The sequence below is a fragment of the Staurois parvus genome, unplaced genomic scaffold, assembly GCF_062004578.1.
Source record: "Staurois parvus isolate SC_StPar_1 unplaced genomic scaffold, SC_StPar_1.0 ptg000558l, whole genome shotgun sequence".
NCBI classification, from domain to species: domain Eukaryota; kingdom Metazoa; phylum Chordata; class Amphibia; order Anura; family Ranidae; genus Staurois; species Staurois parvus.
The window spans coordinates 162,505-180,903 of NW_028318354.1; the positions used below are offsets into that span (position 1 = coordinate 162,505).

The window sequence follows — 18,399 nt, forward strand, 5'->3', positions numbered from 1 at the left end:
AACACATTTTCTTCAAAAATTTGGGACTTTTTCATTTATATAGCAAAAAAAATAAAAATCCCAGTGGTGAATAAATACCATCAAAATAAAGTTTTATCTGTCTCAAAAAAATTCAAAGTGTGACAGCGATGAAAGCTGAAAATTGGTCCGGACTTGAAGTGGTTAAACAATACATACACTACATACATTATATAACACACATACATACAATTACATACATGCATACGTAGAATACTCAGTCCCAGCTCTGGCTGCACTCTGGCAGTGAAAGAGTTGTCAGATGTTGCTCAGGATGTAGGAGGAGACCGTGGTCTTTCCTCAGCCAATCAGAGGCCGGGCTGTCTGTGAGTGGCATGCAGTGGGCGTGGTCATTGCGTGGCAGAGTCCCCGGGAGCTCTGGGGAGAGTGGGATTCCGGCGGTGAGTGTTGTCAGAGATGAGTGTGCAGCTCCTGCTCCTGGGGGTCCTCTCCATCCTGTCCTGGGGGGCTCTTGGCTCCAGCCCAGAGGGTGAGTGATTGGGGGGGGGTCTCTTCTTCAGCACTGGGCAGTTTTGTGGGCTCAGCCTTGTAAGCCCCCCTGTGCACCCTGGATGATCCCTGCGTGTATGATCCCTGCGTGTATGTTCCCTGCGTGTATGATCCCTGCGTGTATGATCCCTGCGTGTATGTTCCCTGCGTGTATGATCCCTGCGTATATGATCCCTGCGTATATGATCCCTGCGTATATGATCTCTGCGTATATGATCTCTGCGTATCCCTGCGTATATGATCTCTGCGTATCCCTGCGTATATGATCCCTGCGTATCCCTGCATATATGATCCCTGCGTATCCCTGCGTATATGATCCCTGCGTATATGATCCCTGCGTATATGATCCCTGCGTATATGATCCCTGCGTATATGATCCCTGCGTATATGATCCCTGCGTATATGATCCCTGCGTATATGATCCCTGCGTATCCCTGCGTATATGATCCCTGCGTATATGATCTCTGCGTATCCCTGCGCATATGATCCCTGCGTATATGATCTCTGCGTATCTCTGCGTATCTCTGCGTATATGATCCCTGCGTATCTCTGCGTATATGAGCCCTGCGTATATGATCCCTGCGTATATGATCCCTGCGTATATGAGCCCTGCGTATATGATCTCTGCGTATCTCTGCGTATCTCTGCGTATATGATCCCTGCGTATCTCTGCGTATCCCTGCGTATATGAGCCTTGCGTATATGATCCCTGCGTATATGAGCCCTGCGTATATGATCTCTTCCTTCCTATAGGTGATCGGAGGCATTTCTGCTCAGTGGTCTGCCAGCTCTGATGGGCTCTTGTCTGGGTAGATTGGTGCCCATTCATTTGGAGTCATTCTGAGTCCTCTGTGCGCCCATTGGTTGTACCTGGCGAGCGGTTTATCCGATGCCTTCTGGCAGATTTTATGGTGGCCATGCACAAATCGATCTGTGATTGATCGAGCGATTGTAAGCAAGCGATTCATCCTAATATAAGGCATCAAACGATGCGACATGTATGGCATTGTCTGCAGATCTGCTTCGCTTTTATTATCTGATTGATGTGCGTTCCATGGATAGCCATCACTTTGCTTCCCATCAACTTGCAGTCAATTCAGATTGGATGAGATCAGTGGTCTCCAAACTGTGGCCTGCGGGCCGGATGTGGCCCTGTGCTTGCCTTTATCTGGCTCTTGGAGTACTACTGTTACTCTTACTGATACTATTTCTCCCTCTAACAACAATGATGGGACACAAGTCTTCCACTGACACCAATGATGGAGACTTATTCCTTCCAGTGACACAAACCATGGGGCATAATTCATGCCACTGATTTTAAAACAAGCGCACACACACACACTCTCTCTCAACTGGATAGACTGGTGTCATTTTGTAACCTTACCAACTTTAGGGGTAATAAACAATTCGGTACTGTTCCTCTCACTGACACCAATGCTCGGGCACTATTCCTCCCACTGACACCAACAATGGGACACTATTCCTCCCACTGACACCAATGCTCGGGCACTCTTCCTCTCACTGACACCAATGCTCGGGCACTCTTCCTCTCACTGACACCAATGCTCGGGCACTCTTCCTCTCACTGACACCAATGCTCGGGCACTCTTCCTCTCACTGACACCAATGCTCGGGCACTATTCCTCTCACTGACACCAATGCTCGGGCACTATTCCTCTCACTGACACCAATGCTCGGGCACTATTCCTCTCACTGACACCAATGATGGCGTACTATTCCTCTCACTGACACCAATGATGGCGTACTATTCCTCTCACTGACACCAATGATGGCGTACTATTCCTCCCACTGACACCATTCCTCCCACTGACACCAATGATGGGACACCATTCCTCCCACTGACACCAATGATGGGACACCATTCCTCCCACTGACACCAATGATGGGGCACCATTCCTCCCACTGACACCAATGATGAGGCACTATTCCTCCCTCTGACACCAATGATGGGGCACCATTCCCCCCACTGACACCAATGCAGGGGCACCATTTCCCCGACTGACACCAATGCTGGGGCACCATTCCCCCCATTGACACCAATGCTGGGGCACCATTCCCCCCACTGACACCAATGCTGGGGCACCATTCCCCCCACTGACACCAATGCTGGGGCACCATTCCCCCCACTGACACCAATGCTGGGGCACCATTCCCCCCACTGACACCAATGCTGGGGCACCATTCCCCCCACTGACACCAATGCTGGGGCACCATTCCCCCCACTGACACCAATGCTGGGGCACCATTCCCCCCACTGACACCAATGCTGGGGCACCATTCCCCCCACTGACACCAATGCTGGGGCACCATTCCCCCCACTGACACCAATGCTGGGGCACCATTCCCCCCACTGACACCAATGCTGGGGCACCATTCCCCCCACTGACACCAATGCTGGGGCACCATTCCCCCCACTGACACCAATGCTGGGGCACCATTCCCCCCACTGACACCAATGCTGGGGCACCATTCCCCCCACTGACACCAATGCTGGGGCACCATTCCCCCCACTGACACCAATGCTGGGGCACCATTCCCCCCACTGACACCAATGCTGGGGCACCATTCCCCCCACTGACACCAATGCTGGGGCACCATTCCCCCCACTGACACCAATGCTGGGGCACCATTCCCCCCACTGACACCAATGCTGGGGCACCATTCCCCCCACTGACACCAATGCTGGGGCACCATTCCCCCCACTGACACCAATGCTGGGGCACCATTCCCCCACTGACACCAATGCTGGGGCACCATTCCCCCCACTGACACCAATGCTGGGGCACCATTCCCCCCACTGACACCAATGCTGGGGCACCATTCCCCCCACTGACACCAATGCTGGGGCACCATTCCCCCCACTGACACCAATGCTGGGGCACCATTCCCCCCACTGACACCAATGCTGGGGCACCATTCCCCCCACTGACACCAATGCTGGGGCACCATTCCCCCCACTGACACCAATGCTGGGGCACCATTCCCCCCACTGACACCAATGCTGGGGCACCATTCCCCCCACTGACACCAATGCTGGGGCACCATTCCCCCCACTGACACCAATGCTGGGGCACCATTCCCCCCACTGACACCAATGCTGGGGCACCATTCCCCCCACTGACACCAATGCTGGGGCACCATTCCCCCCACTGACACCAATGCTGGGGCACCATTCCCCCCACTGACACCAATGCTGGGGCACCATTCCCCCCACTGACACCAATGCTGGGGCACCATTCCCCCCACTGACACCAATGCTGGGGCACCATTCCCCCCACTGACACCAATGCTGGGGCACCATTCCCCCCACTGACACCAATGCTGGGGCACCATTCCCCCCACTGACACCAATGCTGGGGCACCATTCCCCCCACTGACACCAATGCTGGGGCACCATTCCCCCCACTGACACCAATGCTGGGGCACCATTCCCCCCACTGACACCAATGCTGGGGCACCATTCCCCCCACTGACACCAATGCTGGGGCACCATTCCCCCCACTGACACCAATGCTGGGGCACCATTCCCCCCACTGACACCAATGCTGGGGCACCATTCCCCCCACTGACACCAATGCTGGGGCACCATTCCCCCCAGTGACACCAATGCTGGGGCACCATTCCCCCCAGTGACACCAATGCTGGGGCACCATTCCCCCCAGTGACACCAATGCTGGGGCACCATTCCCCCCACTGACACCAATGCTGGGGCACCATTCCCCCCACTGACACCAATGCTGGGGCACCATTCCCCCCAGTGACACCAATGCTGGGGCACCATTCCCCCCAGTGACACCAATGCTGGGGCACCATTCCCCCCAGTGACACCAATGCTGGGGCACCATTCCCCCCACTGACACCAATGCTGGGGCACCATTCCCCCCAGTGACACCAATGCTGGGGCACCATTCCCCCCACTGACACCAATGCTGGGGCACCATTCCCCCCACTGACACCAATGCTGGGGCACCATTCCCCCCACTGACACCAATGCTGGGGCACCATTCCCCCCACTGACACCAATGCTGGGGCACCATTCCCCCCACTGACACCAATGCTGGGGCACCATTCCCCCCACTGACACCAATGCTGGGGCACCATTCCCCCCACTGACACCAATGCTGGGGCACCATTCCCCCCACTGACACCAATGCTGGGGCACCATTCCCCCCACTGACACCAATGCTGGGGCACCATTCCCCCCACTGACACCAATGCTGGGGCACCATTCCCCCCACTGACACCAATGCTGGGGCACCATTCCCCCCACTGACACCAATGCTGGGGCACCATTCCCCCCACTGACACCAATGCTGGGGCACCATTCCCCCCACTGACACCAATGCTGGGGCACCATTCCCCCCACTGACACCAATGCTGGGGCACCATTCCCCCCACTGACACCAATGCTGGGGCACCATTCCCCCCACTGACACCAATGCTGGGGCACCATTCCCCCCACTGACACCAATGCTGGGGCACCATTCCCCCCACTGACACCAATGCTGGGGCACCATTCCCCCCACTGACACCAATGCTGGGGCACCATTCCCCCCACTGACACCAATGCTGGGGCACCATTCCCCCCACTGACACCAATGCTGGGGCACCATTCCCCCCACTGACACCAATGCTGGGGCACCATTCCCCCCACTGACACCAATGCTGGGGCACCATTCCCCCCACTGACACCAATGCTGGGGCACCATTCCCCCCACTGACACCAATGCTGGGGCACCATTCCCCCCACTGACACCAATGCTGGGGCACCATTCCCCCACTGACACCAATGCTGGGGCACCATTCCCCCCACTGACACCAATGCTGGGGCACCATTCCCCCCACTGACACCAATGCTGGGGCACCATTCCCCCCACTGACACCAATGCTGGGGCACCATTCCCCCCACTGACACCAATGCTGGGGCACCATTCCCCCCACTGACACCAATGCTGGGGCACCATTCCCCCCACTGACACCAATGCTGGGGCACCATTCCCCCCACTGACACCAATGCTGGGGCACCATTCCCCCCAGTGACACCAATGCTGGGGCACCATTCCCCCCACTGACACCAATGCTGGGGCACCATTCCCCCCAGTGACACCAATGCTGGGGCACCATTCCCCCCACTGACACCAATGCTGGGGCACCATTCCCCCCACTGACACCAATGCTGGGGCACCATTCCCCCCACTGACACCAATGCTGGGGCACCATTCCCCCCACTGACACCAATGCTGGGGCACCATTCCCCCCACTGACACCAATGCTGGGGCACCATTCCCCCCACTGACACCAATGCTGGGGCACCATTCCCCCCACTGACACCAATGATGGGGCACCATTCCCCCCACTGACACCAATGATGGGGCACCATTCCCCCCACTGACACCAATGATGGGGCACCATTCCCCCCACTGACACCAATGATGGGGCACCATTCCCCCCACTGACACCAATGATGGGGCACCATTCCCCCCACTGACACCAATGATGGGGCACCATTCCTCCCACTGACACCAATGATGGGGCACTATTTCTCCTCCTACTGACCATAGGCGCTATATAATTGTTTTAATCCTATTGACCACCATGCCTGAGACATTTTCTACTTCCACTGATGTCGGGCATTTTCCACTCCTGCTGGTCACAGTCCGGCCTCCCTAAAGTCTGAAGAACAGTAAACTGGCCTTTTGTATAGAAAGTTTGGAGACCCCAGGATTAGATCAAGTGTCGATCGATCAGGTCATGAAATGTGATTGATCAGATAGCATTGATCGTCCGCATACTTGGATCATATGTTGTAAAGCGTAAACTGTTGGCGCCACATAAATCCTGTATAATAATACGAACTATAAGGTTGCATGGTGGAAAAGGAGATGAGAACTTTCAATGGTATCTTCAAACTATCGATCGAAATCCACTTCCCCATGTGTGTCTTATCGATCTCATGGCTTGTCTGCTACAGATTGATTATTCCTATCAGGAGAGATGGAAACAAAATGGAACATTTATTGAAGTGTGTATGGCCAGCGTAAGAGATACAATCTATTAGAGATGACCAATTAGGCTTGATTCATACTGCCGCAACTTGGGATCCGACTTGTGAAATCCCATGTGAAGTCGCATGATGTGTGAAATACCCTGTGTAGTCGCATGACATGTGAAGTCGCATGACGTGTGAAATCCCCTGTGTAGTCGCATGATGTGTGAAATCCCCTGTGTAGTCGCATGATGTGTGAAATCCCCTGTGTAGTCGCATGATGTGTGAAATCCCCTGTGTAGTCGCATGATGTGTGAAATCCCCTGTGTAGTCGCATGATGTGTGAAATCCCCTGTGTAGTCGCATGATGTGTGAAATCCCCTGTGTAGTCGCATGATGTGTGAAATCCCCTGTGTAGTCGCATAATGTGTGAAATCCCCTGTGTAGTCGCATGATGTGCGAAATCCCCTGTGTAGTCGCATAATGTGTGAAATCCCCTGTGTAGTCGCATGATGTGTGAAATCCCATGTGTAGTCGCATGATGTGTGAAATCCCATGTGTAGTCACATGATGTGTGAAATCCTAATGTGTAGTCGCATGATGTGTGAAATCCCCTGTGTAGTCGCATGATGTGTGAAATCCCCTGTGTAGTCGCATGATGTGTGAAATCCCCTGTGTAGTCGCATGATGTGTGAAATCCCCTGTGTAGTCGCATGATGTGTGAAATCCCCTGTGTAGTCGCATGATGTGTGAAATCCCCTGTGTAGTCGCATAATGTGTGAAATCCCCTGTGTAGTCGCATGATGTGTGAAATCCCCTGTGTAGTCGCATGATGTGTGAAATCCCATGTGTAGTCGCATGACGTGTGAAATCCCATGTGAAGTCGCATGACGTGTGAAATCCCATGTGAAGTCGCATGACGTGTGAAATCCCATGTGAAGTCGCATGACGTGTGAAATCCCATGTGAAGTCGCATGACGTGTGAAATCCCATGTGAAGTCGCATGACGTGTGAAATCCCATGTGAAGTCGCATGACTTGTGAAATCCCATGTTAGTCAATGAAAACTGTCTTAATCAGCACAACTGAGGTCGCTCCCACTTCAGAAAAGGTTCCTGTATTAATTCAAGGCGACTTCTATCCGGCTTGTGCCCATAGACTTTAATAGAAGTCGCCTCCAAGTCGGATCCTCATCTATATGGGTGTGATTTGGATCTGACATTACAGGAAGATTACCCAGCCATTCCCTGAAAGTTGCTTCAAAGTAGTGCCCAAGTTGCCTGGCAAAGCCGCATTGGAAGGCTACTTTCTCACTGAGGAGTTTTTCAAGCGTTTTTGCTTTTAAAAAAGCATCTAAAAAGCTCAAGAAAAACGCCTCCCTGTGTATGTGAATGTATATTTATGTGTGTTTTCACACTGAAGCTTTGCACTTGCGGTGCGGTGTAAAAACTCCTGCTTGCAGCATCTTTGGGGTTAAAAAAAAGGCCCCCAAAAACGCCTCTGGGAAGCGTTTCTGGTGCAGTTTTAACCAATTCAATACCGGGCAATTTTCCCCCTTCCTGCCCAGGCCATTTTTCAGGCTTCAGCGCTCTCACACTGTGAATGACAATTGCGCGGTCATACAACACTGTACCCAAACTAAAATTTTATCATTTTCTTCACACAACTAGAGCTTTCTTTTGGTGGTATTTAATCACCGCTGGGGTTTTTATTTTTTGCTAAATTAACAAAAAAAGACCAAAAATGTTGAAAAAAAAACACGTTTTTCTTTGTTTCTGTTATAAAAGTTTATAAATAAATAATTGTTCTTCATAAATTTAGGCCGAGATGTATTCTACTACATGTCTTTGGTGAAAATAACCCAAATTAGGATGTATTTTTTAGTTTGTAGGAAAGTTATAGAGTTCACAAACTATGGTATAGATCTGAATATTGATCAATCCTGAAGTACTGACAGCCAATCTAATCTCTTGAGGTCCAAGAATGTCAGAACAGCACAGATATCCCCCAAATGACCCCTTTTTGCAAAGTAGACAGTCCGACGTACTTCATAAGAGGCATGGCGAGTTTTTTGAAGTTGTATTTTTTTTGTCATAATTTTTTGGAAAATGAAAAAATGAAAAAAATTATTTTCACTATTTTTTCTTTTTACATACTGTCACCAGTGCAGTACAGCGTCATCATATAACTGGCATGGCGGTGAACAGGGACACTGACTGGTGACAGTATGGGAAAAAAAAAAAAAAAAAAAAAATTTATATATATATATATATATATATATATATATATATATAATTTTTTTTTTAATTTTTTATTACTTTTTTTTTTTTTTATATTTTACTATGACCAAAGTAGTACAATGTTACCATAGTAACATTGTACTACTTTGGGGAAGTGATCAGTATTTTTTTTTTTTTTTTTACACAATTTTTTTGTGCTTAGCTGTGATTTGGCCACAGCTAATCACATGACATGTGCATGTGACCTGCTGTGACCATTCACAGCTAGGCACTAGTATACAATGGATGGCATGAATGAAGCCATCCATTGTATACAACTGTCATGTGACCTGCTGTGATTGGTCACAGCAGGTCACATGGTACCGGCAACGGGGGCTGGTACTCAGATCTGTCATCGGCCATGTCCGAGGTACACGGCCGGTGACAGATCGCGCCGCTGCGTGGCTCTGCAACCGCGCGAACTGCGCATGTGCGGGAGGACGCCAAATGGTGTACACCCCGGAAAGCTAAAGCATTTTTGCGGCCGCCAAACGGCTATAGGCCGGGCGGCAAATGGTTAAGTCACGTGTCCTATAAAAACGCTCGGTGCGACAAAAGTGCGGTAAAAATGCCCATGCTTTTTTGCAGCAGATCAGTGTGAAAGTGGCCTTAGTCGTGTGACTTTCAGGTTGTAGTAGCGTGAACTGAGACTAATGCAGGCCATAGATGGGTCGAAAATCGTCCATTTTTAAAAAAAAAACAAAAACAGAAATCGGTCGTTCAATCGGCCGACGTTACCACCAACGGTAAAAAAATCGGCCGATTTTCGTCCCGTCTATGGCCGGCGTTTTTCCTTCTGTTCCTTGCAGAGAGCTCCACTATTATATTTTACATGAAAAATCTTGCGGTTGCAACAATGTATCCCATTTGTATCCATTTCGGATACAGATGGCTTTATTCGGATACAAATAGATAAATTGCTGCAACCGCAAGACTTTTCATATAAAATATAATAGCGGACTGGAATTCTTCTTCTTTTTCTTCTTGTTGCAGGTCACGGCTCATGCGCAGATTTTTTATCGGTAAACGATCAGCCGATTTGCCCATCATTGCCGGGAAAATCAGCTGATCGTCAAAATCGGCCGCAAATTTTCCAACTTTACCGATTAAAAAAAATGTGCCAAATCCCCGAAAAACGGCCAACCAATTAACCCATTAACGGTGCGAAAATCGGCCGTTTTTTTTTCGGTCAAAAAATCGGCCGATTTTCAACCCGCCTATGGCCTGCATTAGTCTAGGTTCACACCTATGCAGGTTGCAATTCTGCATTGCGTTTTTGATGTGTTTTTCGTTTTTTTTCCATTTTTCAAAATGTTTCTTGTTACTAGGCAGATTTTAAACACAAAACACGGCAAAAACGCAATACATGCTTTTCTGCAGCATTCCCATTGAAGTCTTTAGAACCAAAAATGCAATGTTTTGCTTTCAAGAAAAGTCCCTGACCCTTTCCAAAAACGCAGCAGGTGAAAGCGCAGAGATGTGAACCTGTCCCATAGGAAATCATGTTAAATGGACTGTACTGCGTTCCTGCAAAACGCTGCAGAAAACGCTTAGGTGTGAACCCAGGGCTAGAGGTCTCCAGGTATGGACATTTGTTACAAAGTTACATTGTTTCAGCTTGGACCAATGTAAGTGTGTTCAGTGTGTGTCATACCTGTGGGATCCCCATGGAAGCTGCTACTACACTGATTGCTGCTAGCTTCCAGGTCCTGTGCTGTGCTGCTGCCCCGTGAACACAGGAGGTCACTCGCTCGACACGGCTGCCATTCGGAGAACACTTTGCATTTTTTGCATTTGCACCCTGATTGGATGAGGTTGAGATAGTGATGTCACTTTCATGCCTCTCCTCATCCAATCAGAGAAATCTGTGCTGGGACACAAAGTGGGGGTAATGCCCTGTTGAAGTCATAGGCAGCCTTTCCTATTGTATCCAGCAATTTTTTCTAATGGAGTTCAGCTTTAAAGGGATTGTAAACCTTTCCATATAGTTAGTGAAGTGACTGGTGTCAGGTGATACACGGAGATGAAGCAAATCCTCCTACAGAAGTTGTACCTGTTTATCTGCAAAATTATTTTCTCTACAGTCCTTCAAAGTGCAGAATTTAAATCAGAGCTCCACCCAAAAGGGGAAGTTACGCTTTAAGCCTTTGTTCCCCACTCCCCATTAAGGATTGGCACCTTTAGGGAGTGGGTACCCAAATTTGACAAGTACCCTAGGCGATCGGAAGCGGAAGTTGTTATCTCCCTCCGTCTCTGTAGTCTTCTGGAACACGTGACAGGTCCCAGAGGACTACAGGGCCATTCACAAAGCGCAGCGCTTCTCGCTCATGCACAGTGGGCACCCGGCTGTGAAGCTGCAAGCTATCACAGCCAGGTGCCCACACTGAAGATTCCGGTGCAAGGGAGAGAATACAGCCGGTGAAACCAGTCGTGGTGAGGACACCGCTGGACCGAGGGACAGGGTCAGTGGCTGTATTTTAAGTCAGCAGCTACAGTTTTGCAGCTGCTGACTTTTATTTTTTTTTTCAGGTTGACGCTTTAAACAGATTGTCTGAGCTGTCAGAGAGCAGGGGGTGGAGAGCTGAAATTACACTCTGCAGAGCTCAGTGAGGAGAGTTCTAACGGCTGATTGGAGGAAAGAGGAAAGTAAATTTAACTCAGCATGTCACATTTGGAAGTTGGTGTCACTTGCCAGACACACACATTTGAAGTCAATGGTTTTCCAATTAAAAATCCCCCTTGGATAAAAAAAAACAACTACAGGTATTTAGGAGACAGAAGCAGTGGGGTTGATTTACTGAAGGCAAATAGACTGAGCACTTTGCAAGTGCAGTTGCCCTCTACAAGGGAATTTGCTCCAGAGCTTAGTAAATAAAGGGAAGCTTCAATTTACACACAATACCCAATCACATGCAAGGAAAATAGAAAAAAAAACAAAACAGCATTTTTCCTTGCACATGATTGGGTGATGGAAGTTTGCAGGTCTTCCCCTCATTTACTAAGCTCTGGAGCAAATTTGGCCCTGCATGGGGCATGGATTAAATTGCCCCGTGTGAATGAGATCTTGCTCACATACTATGCGCCCAGGTTTACATATATGTGGTGCATCACATGTGATTCGCACAGGAACCGCACTGCATTCCTGTTCAAATCACATGCGAATTCTGTGCGGTGCAATTGGAGCCATACATCTTGTACGGCTCTAATCGCACCACACCAGAAAGGTGCAGGACCCTTTTTTGGTCCGCACTAGAATCGGATCGCATGGGTATTCACACTTATGTGATCCAATTCTGCACATGGCACCGCGTTTTGCGGACCGATTTCGGGGTGTTGTTAACTTAACATACACAGCCGCAGCGGTTTGCAAGAACGGGGTGCAATTCTGATGTGGTGCAGAAAACGTTGGTTAAATTTGATGCATTTCTGCATTGCGTTTTTGTACTTGCATTTTAGCCGCATTTTTGATGCATTTTGCAGGGGTTTTTTCTTTTCATTTTTCTTGTTAGGCAAATTTTAAACGCACAAAACGCAGAAAAAACGCAATACATTTTTTTCTGCAGGGTTCCCATTGAAGTCTATAGAACCAAAAATGCAATATTTTGCGTTAAAAAAAAAGTCCCTGACCCTTTCCAAAAAACGTGGAGATGTGAACGTGTCCCATAGGAAATCATGTTAAAAGGACTTCTGTGTGTTTCTTCAAAACGCCGCAGAAAACACTTAGGTGTAAGCTTGGGTTAAGATAGTGCCGGGACGTGATCCAAGGTCCCCAGCGCTGCAACGCAGAAGTGCTAACAGGTTGAACCTGATCAGGGTGGATAAAAATCAATGATTTTTTTTAAAAAATCAAAAAAAATCAGATTTTTTTTATTTAAATCAGATTTGTTTGATTTAAAAAGGATTTTTTTTTTAAAAAAATGCTTTTTGAGGAAAATATATTACCATCCAAAGGTTATTCCCTCATGAAATAAAGATTCGTTTTTTAATTATGTAGAATAAGGCTGTATATGTTTAATTTGTTTGGTAAATAAATTCCATGAATCCATTCACAATGTCATGCTCTTCCAGAGGTTTTTGTAAGATTATTGGGCAGTTTCTCTGCCTACAAGATATTATCACAGATGTTGGTTTACTTTTGCAGTTTTCAAAACTGAATTTGACTCAGCGGAGATCACATGCCTCTTCTTCACAGCAAAAATGTTATAACATGAACAGAGTTAAGAAAAAGACCTTCATCCTAACTTCTACAAACCTATGAATACAGAATCAACCCCTTCAGTGATAAGTTTCAAGAAGTTCAGTGAATAGAATAGAAACAATATTTTTCTGATTGTTTGGAGTGGAATAGATCTGCACAAGAAGAAAGTGAAACTAAGTGTGAGGAGGAAGGGGCTGACAGTCTAAGTTTCTTAAAATATATATATTTTGTTTAGCCAAATTAGTTAACAAACATGGATGTCTGTTTAAACAAATAACATATGCTGGAATGTTATTGTTTCAGATGGATAAATCTATTTAAATTGTTAATATTAAGGTAATGATTATTTTTCTCCTTCCTAAGTACAACAGAAAAGTTGTCCAAATATGAATGATTAACCACTTGGGCTCCTGAGGATTGACCCCCCCTTAATGACCAGGCCTCTTTTTGCTACTCGGCGCTGCACTAATTCAACTGATAATTGCGCGGTCATGCAATGCTACACCCAAACGAAATTTACATCCTTTTTTTCACACAAATAGAGCTTTCTTTCGGTGGTATTTGATCACCTGTGCGCTTTTTATTTTTCACGCTATAAACAAAAAAAGGCCAAAAATTTGGAAGAAAAACAATATTTTTTATTTTCAGCTATAAAAAATATATAGTAAACTCAAAGTTGGTTATAAATTTAGGCCAAAATGTATTCTGCTCCATGTTTTTGGTAAAAAAAATCCCAATAAGTGTATATTGATTGCTTTGTGTGAAAGTTATAGCGTCTACAAACTATGGTATAAATACTGCAATTTACGCCATTTTTCTGCTATACAGCACTGCACTAGTTTAACAGACAATTGCGCGGTCATGCAATATGGTACATAAATTAAATTTACATCCTTTTTTTTTCCCCACAAATTGAGCTTTCTTTCGGTGGTATTTGATCGCCTGTGCGGTTTTTATTTTTTGCGCTATAAAAAAAAAGGCTGACAATTTTGAGGAAAAAAAAAACAATATTTTGGACTTTTTACTATAAAGCATGTCCAGTAAAAAAAAAAATGCAAAAATCAAATTTAGTCATAATCTTCTGCCAAAATGCATTCTGCGACATGTCTTTGCTAAAAAAACCCTCAATACGTGTAAATTAATTGGTTTACGTAAAAGTTATAGCGTTTACAAATGGCGGGAAAGATACTGGGATTTTTAGGTTTTTTTTTATACTAATAATGGCGGCGATCAGAGAATTATGGCGGCAATCAGGGACTTATGGCAGCGACTTATGGCGAGACTGTGGCGGACATTTTGACATTGGGGGGTACTGACTTGGGGTCACTGACATCCCCAAAAACACTAATACAGTGATCAGTGCAAAAAAAAAAAAACTGACACTGTACTAATGGCAATGGGGAGGAAGGGGTTAACTTTATTTAGCAGGGAAGAGTTATAGGAGTGAGGGGAGTGTTTTACTAGGGGGCGGGGGTGTGTGCTGGGCGGGACATGGCTGATCGAGAAAGAAAAACTGTTCTTTCTGGATCAGCTCATCCTCGAGCTGTCAGGGAAGTGACAGACAGCACAGCTACTGCAGCTGTGCTCTCTGTCACTGTTTGCCGCCGATCGCCGGGACATAGCCGCTAAGGAGCAGCTGTGACCCGGCGACTGACATCTGTGGCAGAGAACCGCAGGACAAATAGGGCGGCGGCGCGCCTCGTGAGCGCCCCCTATTTGTTTACAAAACACACGTCTTAAAACGTGGTTTTGCCTGTGAGTGCCGCCCTGCCTCCGTATATGTACAGTGGCTGGGCGGCATTCGGTTAACCTATTAAACTGGGGATTAAAAAACTAATATGAAAAGTTATTCTAAAAATCTTCATCTACTTGCATATTAAAGTTATACCGGCAAGAATGAGTCTTTATGTAGAAAACTAGGATTTAAATCAAGCCTTACTGACTAGTGATTTAAATCGTGATTTAAATCAGTTTGATTTAAATCAAATCCACCCTGTCCCTGACCCTTTCCAAAAAATGCACCGGGTGAAAACGTGGAGATGTGAACGTGTCCCATAGGAAATCATGTTAAAAGGACTTCTGTGTGTTTCTGCAAACCGCTGCAGAAAACACTTAGGTGTGAGCCTGGGTTAAGATAGTGCCGGGACGTGATCCAAGGTCCCCAGCGCTGCAAGGCAGAAGTGCTAACAGGTTGAACCTGATGCTCTTTTCTTTTTTTTCCACCTAGCTTATTGCCTTACTCTGGATGTTTGACAAATAGAGAGCATTTCTATGTTGGAACTCTCATGGGCTACCTGTCTCCCGATGAATAAAGGGGCACCAGGAGGAGACAAGAACACCCTTTATGTCTGAGCTGCACTATGTAAAGTCTACAATTACAGCTCACGGGGGCAGGAAACCCCTTCATCACAAGGACTATTATTGTACGGTGTTCCTTCCATTGACTGGGGATGAATGGGGCCCTTTATTCCCCTCGCTCAGCAATCTATGAGAACCCCATGGCACGTCCTGCAAGCCAATCACAGCCCAGGATTTACACACTGCATGTATTTCACAGGCAACCTGTAACCTCCCTTATTTATCCTGCAAAGGTCTACATACCAAGCCATAAAGTGAACCTGTCATGTACTGTACATTCACTGAATGCCAGCCAGGCTAAGGCCGGTCATACATGGGTCGAAAATCGACCGATTTTTCGTCCGAAAATCAGACCTAAGAATAATCGGACGATTTTCACTCTGTTAGTGGGTCAATGGCACCTGCTGATTTTTATGGTTCCTCTTCTTTTCGGTGATCGGGCATGTTGGAAAATTCGTGAAAAACAACCAATTTTTTAAATCAGTGGTGGCACCATTGGATTACAGAACGAACGATGTTTTCGATTTTCAATCGAAATATCCTTCGTAATTCGACCCATTTATGGCCTGCTTTAGCCTGGCCATACATTATACAATTTTCTTGAGAATTTTGCTTTAGATTTACCAAAAACTATATAGTATGAGGTCAAACCTAAACAACATTTTAAATTGTATCCAATCAGGCAGACCCTTGTACTACATAGTTACCGATTTTCGACTCAATGATGGTCAAATCGTACGATTGTTTTCCCGAAAATAATATGCGCATGAGCAGTGACCTGGAAGAAACAGAAGTTTTGCATGTTATATGGGGTGAACTTTATGACTTGGTCGGTTGATTTTCAAAATCAATGATGGCACCATCGGATTACCGAGCGAACGACGTATCGGACGAAAAATCGTTTGGAATTCGAACCATGTATGGCCTGCATAACAGCCAATCAATTTACAGGAACTGGCGACATCACTAAGACACCAGGGAGGCAGCAATGTCATTGTTTCTAGCAAAAGAATGACAATTTTGGTTTGGATAATAAAAAAAAAAAAAGCTTTCCTGCAGAGTGAAGAAGCCAGGTACATATTTTGTGTATAAATTATTATAGTTTCCCTTTTCCACCCAAAAATGATATTTTATTTATGGGCGGACACTGGAGAGCTAAAACAACAGAAGCATTTTTTTAGGCTCCATGAACACTAGCTGTTTTTTTTTTTTTGGGATAAAAACACTGGTAATAGCGTTTTTAGGAGCATTCGCATTTTATTAGCATTTTTACAGTACATGTAGAAAGAAGCTAGAATAAAAACCTGTTAGTGGCGCTTTTAGTAGCGTTTAGAAGTGTTTAGCATTTTTTTTCTGTTTGAAAAACACTCCAAAAAACATTAGGCTCCATGCACACTAGCATTTTTTGAAGCTGCTCGAAGCTAAATAGTGTTCCCCTGTGAGTCCCTTGTGTCCATGCACACTACTTTAGGCCAGTAGCAATTTTTGAGCTTCAGTGTCTAGAGTTTTTTTTTTAAAGTGTTTTTCCAGCAGTAAAAAAGCGAAATGCTCCTAAACGCTATTAGGCACACGGGGCGTTTTGATAACGCTGGTATTGATAGCTGTGTAAAGTCACGTTGAAAACGTGAGTTTTTCAGCTTTTTTTAAGCATTTTTGCATTAACGGTTTTCCGTGTTTTAGTGTTTTTTTTTTTTGCGTTTTATAGCGTTTTCATTGTAAGTCACACGATTTCAAAGTCGGGCTTGATGTGACCGGGGTGTTACTTTCCTTTCAGATTCCACATTTTCTATGGGACACTATACTGCAAAATACTCCCACAAATGCCGGCCATTGATGGCAAACAAGATTTGTTCATTTGCACACACTAAGGGCTCATGTACACTGAAGCTGCTAAACTGACATTCAGGAACTGTTCTGCATTTTTTTCAGCAGCCCCTGAACTCTCCCTAATGTCTTCCTATGTGTCTATGTACAAATCCTTGTTTACAGGCATTTGAGTTTACAGTCGTTTTTTTTAATGCAAAAAACTTGCGTTTAGCAGTTGATTTTATCAGCGTTTCAAACGCTAAACGCGGCAAATCATGTTTATAAGCATTTGCATTTGAAATTTTTTTTTAACTCTTCCAGTTCCCGATGCTTTACAGAGCCTTTTTTCTTCCTGAAAAATGCATGCAAAGCATTTTCAAGCTACTCAAATGGACAAAACACTGAACACAGGATGTTCCTACCAAGCTTGTCACACATTGTAATGACCAATTCACACCTCAGACCTTGGAAACAAAAGATATGTTAATGACCATTCACAGCTCAAATTCCTCATGAAGACCCCCGGCCTTAATGACTCCCTCCACCAGACACCTTTCCCAGCCTTGAAAACAAAAGAAATGTTAATGAGCAACTCACACCTAAGCTAATCTGAAGACATACTGCTGTCTCTGCTTCTACTCTCTATATTTCTCTGAAACAGTCTGAAATAGTTACTAATTTACCACTTTTCAGTGCATTCTGGGCATTTGGGAGGTTCTCCTGTGCTTCTCTTTAGCTTCTAAACGCAAACGCGCATAAATGCGTTATGCAAACGCGGCTCAACAGACGTTTTTTAACCTACGTTTTCCAGCAGTCACTTTGCATCGTTCAGAAGTGTCCCGTGTACATGGGACCTAAAAAGTATTTTTCCTAACAAGTTCATTCAAGACCATGTTGCAAAAATGAATACAGGCCAATGAAAGTCTTATGCAGACCATTGGTTGGATTCCAAACAAATTTTCTTTAGAGAATCTGAACTTTCGTGTGTTTTGTAACCCGATGGCGCCACCATTGATTTTGAAATTCAACCAACCAAGCCTTCAATTTCACCCCATGTTGCTACAGAAAAGAATTTTCGTGGCCGGGAATTTTCTTTTCTTTCCAGGTCACATCTCACGCTCGTTTCTTTTTTGTTTATATTTCTCGCACAATTCTCCCATCATTGATTCAAAATTTGTTAGTTTTTCAAAAATTTCCAATGTCCCCGATCACTCAAATTCAATG

At 46.1% G+C, this 18,399-nt stretch overlaps 1 protein-coding gene across 1 annotated transcript in view; it reads left to right on the forward strand.

Annotated features, from left to right (window-relative positions):
• The first annotated feature begins 379 nt into the window (after positions 1-379).
• The window catches only part of PLOD1 (procollagen-lysine,2-oxoglutarate 5-dioxygenase 1), a 70,631-nt gene continuing 52,611 nt past the window's right edge, over positions 380-18,399 (forward strand). The window contains exon 1 of the mRNA XM_089691250.1: positions 380-508. Coding sequence (XP_089547376.1) covers positions 436-508 — 73 coding nt within the window. The 5' untranslated portion in view covers positions 380-435. The remainder of the gene's footprint in view (positions 509-18,399) is intronic.